Source organism: Hyperolius riggenbachi, chromosome 4 (assembly GCF_040937935.1).
Source record: "Hyperolius riggenbachi isolate aHypRig1 chromosome 4, aHypRig1.pri, whole genome shotgun sequence".
Lineage (NCBI taxonomy): Eukaryota > Metazoa > Chordata > Amphibia > Anura > Hyperoliidae > Hyperolius > Hyperolius riggenbachi.
In genome coordinates, this window is record NC_090649.1 from 146496195 (window position 1) to 146500711 (window position 4517).

A 4517-nucleotide genomic window follows, 5' to 3' on the forward strand; every position below is an offset into this window, starting at 1 on the left:
CTTGTCTTGGTAGGTTTACAGTTGTGAATGACCACTTCAACAGTGCTCTGTGGGATGTTCAAGGCTTTGTAAATCTTTTTGTAGCCCAAGCCTGCTTTAAATTTCCCAGTAACGTTATCTCTGACCTGTCTGGTGTGCTCTTTGGACTTCATGGTGTTGTTGCTCCCAATTTTCTCTTAGACAACCTCTGAGGCTGTCACAGAGCAGCTGCATTTGTACTGACATTAGATTACACACAGGTGCACTCTATTTAGTCATTAGCACTCATCAGGCAATGTCTATGGGCAACTGAGTGCTCTCAGACCAAAGGGGGCTGGATAATTACGCACACCCCACTTTGCAGTTATTTTTTTATTTAAATGTTTGGAATCATGTATGATTTTCGTTCCACTTCTCATGTGTACATCACTTTGTATCTCGTGGAATCCCAATAAAGTTGATTCAGAGTATGTTTCCAGTAACGTGAATTCTAATGCGTTCCCCGCATGCAAATTTGCATAACCAATACAAGTGAATAAGGCTGTGTCCACTTGTCAGGAAAACTGAGCGTTTTCTTGTGCAGGAAAAATCTGCACAGCAGAGCCATCCGAAAGAGCCCTCAAGAAGAGAGACCAGGCTTTGAATCCTGGCTAGTGTCAGTACCTATTCAGTAAGGAATCCAAGGCAAGACTCCCTAACACTGCAGGGTGACCCCTTGAGCGCGGCCTTAGTGGCTGCAGCTCTTGAGTGCTTTGAGTCCAACAGGAGAAAAGCACTATACAAATGTTAGGATTATTATAATTCTTAAGAAAAGACCCAGAACCGTTTTTCACCAATATTTTTAGAAGCAAGGATGCTTATTGTACATGTACTGTATATTCTGCACACATTCTAGGTTATGATCACCATTCATTATGACCAGTAAGCAAAATAACAATACAAATGCAGTTCTATCTTACAGAAGTGCCATTAATTAGGAAGGCTCTGTGGTTTGCTGACAGAGAGGAGTCCACAACTTTAGCAAAGCAGATAGAACCAAAACCGTGTAGTACGTAGATTTATGCTGCAATGTTGCCCTCTGCTGGCTGCATCCCATCTTCACACTACTTATGTCTTCAGGCGTTGTTCTTTGCCGAATATACAATAACAAAATTATGGTTCTGAAACATGCCTGAAGAAGAAACTTAAAGTTTTGAAAACTTGCAAAAAATGTTGTACAGTTTGTCATTAAAGGGGCACTACAGCGAAAAACTGTAAAATGTAAAATATGTGCAAACATATACAAATAAGAAGTACATTTCTCCCAGAGTAAAATGAGCTATTAATTACTTTTCTCCTATGTTGCTGTCACTTACAGTAGGTAGTAGAAATATGATAGAAGTGACAGGTTTTGGACTAGTCCATTTCTTTATAGGGGATTCTCAGGGATATATTTATTTTCAAAAGCACTTAGTGAATGGCAGGTGCTCTGTCCAACTGCCAAAAAACTGTGTAGGGAGCAGGGAAGCTGGCCAGCGTCATTGTTTAAATCTTTTTTCGAGAATATCTTTATAAAGAATAAAAGCCTTGCTGAGAATCCCCTATGAAGAGATGCACTAGTCCAAAACCTGTCACTTCTGTCAGATTTCTACTGCCTACTGTAAGTGACAGCAACAGAAGAGAAAAGTAATTTATGGCTCATTTTACTCTGGAAAAAATGTACTTCTTATTTGTCTATGTTTGCACAAATTTTAAATGTTACAGTTTTTCGCTGTAGTGCCCCTTTAAAGGTATCGGCTAAACAACTTTTGTTGTTATGTCTTTGGATTCTCTCCATGAACAATACCGGCCCACACGCAAAGAATAATGTATCAATGCAATAACTTATTTGCAACCACTGCAGCAAATGGGAGCGTTGATGGTTTGTGTTCATATTGCCTTTTATATAATGAAAGCTGAATGACACGATAGATTGGATTTTGTTAAATCAATCTTGTGCGGAAGAGCCCAGCTTGTTTAACTTAGTCGTATAAATGAGCAGATTCTGATGTAACTTTTTTTTTTCCCCACTTACAGGATTTCCTGTTTATGGAACAAACTAAGAAAAAATAGGATGTCCCCAATGAAACGAGAAGATCATCAACCTTTGCAGATTTGGCCTTGTTTTGTAATATTTTTCTCACGTTTTCTCTTTTTTTATATCAATTTTTAAACCTGTGTTAAATGTTCACAATTTATGATTTAACTTTTATAAAGGTTTTTTTTTTCCCCTTGTTCTGAGGTTTTTATATAAAATCACACTTGCCGTTGCCATTGCTCCAGTGTCTGGTCTGTCATACACAATGTAATGTACCAAAATGCCACTGAGAGTATCTGGGATTTTCATCTTGTATTCATCCATAAAAGGGAAGGAGGACTTTGAAAAGATAGGACTGACATATTTACATCTCTGTGCTTTGTGATTTGATCTTCTCCATATATATGTTCATTGGCATTTTACAGTCAAAGCAATGGTTTATGCACTTTAGATACAAGCATATGTGAAATGTTAACGGTCCAAAGGAACCCTAAACATATATTCTAGATAATCCAGCTGTCTTCACTCTCCCCAAGAAAAAAATATTATCAAATCCTGAATATTTTAACAAGCTTCATTACATGACCTGTGATTGTATCCCTAGTCTCTGCTCTGAAGCTCTGCTTGTTTCACGGTGAAAGCATCTCTGGTTACTGGCACACGGCTGGCTGTGACTGTGGGGGAGACATTGGTATCAGTACTTGGCTCTGTGTGTCATGCTTGATTGGTGCTTCCAAGGGTACTGTGGCTCTAATGGACAATAATTTATATATTTTAGGGCCCTTGCACACTATTTCTGTTACATTAAAGGAATACTGTAGGGGGGTCGGGTGAAAATGAGTTAAACTTACCCGGGGCTTCTAATGGTCCCCCGCAGACATCCTGTGCTCACGCAGCCACTCACCGATGCTCTGGCCCCGCCTCCGGTTCACTTCTGGAATTTCAGACTTTAAAGTCTGAAAAGCAATGCGCCTGCGTTGCCGTGTCCTCGCTCCCGCTGATGTCACCAGGAGCGTACTGCGCAGGCACAGTATGGTCTGTGCCCGTGCAGTACACTTCTGATCATGTCAGCGGGAGCGAGGACACGGCAATGCAGGCGCAATGGTTTTCAGACTTTAAAGTCTGAAATTCCAGAAGTGAGCCGGAGGTGGGGCCAGAGCATCGGTGAGTGGCTGCACGGGCACAGGATGCCTGTGGGGGACCATTAGAAGACTGGGGTAAGTTCAACTCATTTTTCCCTGACCCCCCCCCCCCCCCCCCCCAACAGTATTCCTTTAAAGAATAGTTCTGCATGCCAGCTCACTACCCATACAATTCTATGGGCCTGTTCACACTCCTGTGCTGTAACAGATGCAGGTGGTGAATTAAAGCCCATGTCAGTCTTCATTGCAACACGTGTTATGCAATGTGTGCAAAGGCCTTAAATCTCATAAGTCATTTATTTTCCAGAAAATAGGGAGATATTATGCAAAGGATCTACTGCTTTTTTTTATCTTCTGTGAGCAGACTGTAAAGGAAAGATCACAAAAACACCACAGTTATCAATGGAAGCTGTTTAAATAATTTATAGGAGGGTTTAATACGTTTTTGTTCTCAGGGAAAGTGGAGAAGTTTTGACACAGGAATCTACAATTTACATTTGACAATGTTCCGTTATCACAAGAGGTTAATATGTCACACGCATGTTGCAGTACTGTTCAGTTCAGCAAGAAAATGGCATGTAGTCTATATACCTCTGTTTAGAGCAGTAATGGTTGTTTCAGATACAGGACATTAAAACACTTGAAACTGTTCTCTCCCAGAAGCTATTGTGCTAGACAATGCATTCTACAGCTAGATTCAGGCATTGCCTGCAGCTTGTAGCTGAGGCTCTGTATGGAAAGGAATGGCTGCTGCAGCTGTTGTGCTGTCTGCTGATGGTGAATGGGAGCCAGGGTAACCAGAAACTGCAGAGTTTCAGAGAAAGTCCACAGATCTATGGGGTTAAATCTACAGCAGCAAAAATTAATAATCTGAACAAGCAGGGGCTTCAACTGCAGGCAAAAATTAATAAAAGTGGTGCCTCCAATAGTTTTTAGATTGTGCGTGTCGCTGCTCTGGTCTTCACTAGACCAGACTAGCTGCACGCACAGCGTCAACTCACCAGAACAGGAGGAGGTAAGTCCCGCCCACTGATGCCCGCTGCCATTGTTCTGGAGGGGAGAGCCAGGAAGAGGAGCCCCAAGGTGAGGGGGGGGGAGGAGACGTCCGCCCTTCCCCACTGCTCTGCACAATGCCCCTCTCCACTGCACTGCTCCCCTCCAGGGTGCTAGGGTGGACGACGTCCACTGTCCAATAAAAGTAAGCGGACGTCGCCCCCCGCGTTCAAGCAGGACTCGACCCCTGAGTGCCTCAGTTACACTTTCTGGCTTTTTTTTTATAATTAAATTGATCACAGAAAATCTTGCTGTGTTGGCCAACTTGAGAATGGTGCTCAGCATTC

At 42.2% G+C, this 4517-nt stretch overlaps 1 protein-coding gene across 3 annotated transcripts in view; it reads left to right on the forward strand.

Moving 5' to 3' along the window:
- LOC137570549 (phospholipid scramblase 2-like) overlaps positions 1–2182 on the forward strand; it is a 154966-nt gene extending 152784 nt beyond the window's left edge. For all 3 annotated transcript variants that reach the window (XM_068279245.1, XM_068279246.1, XM_068279244.1), the window contains one exon: positions 2035–2182. In XM_068279245.1, the coding sequence (XP_068135346.1) occupies positions 2035–2070 (36 nt within the window). In that variant the 3' untranslated portion in view covers positions 2071–2182. The remainder of the gene's footprint in view (positions 1–2034) is intronic.
- The last annotated feature ends 2335 nt before the right edge of the window (positions 2183–4517 follow it).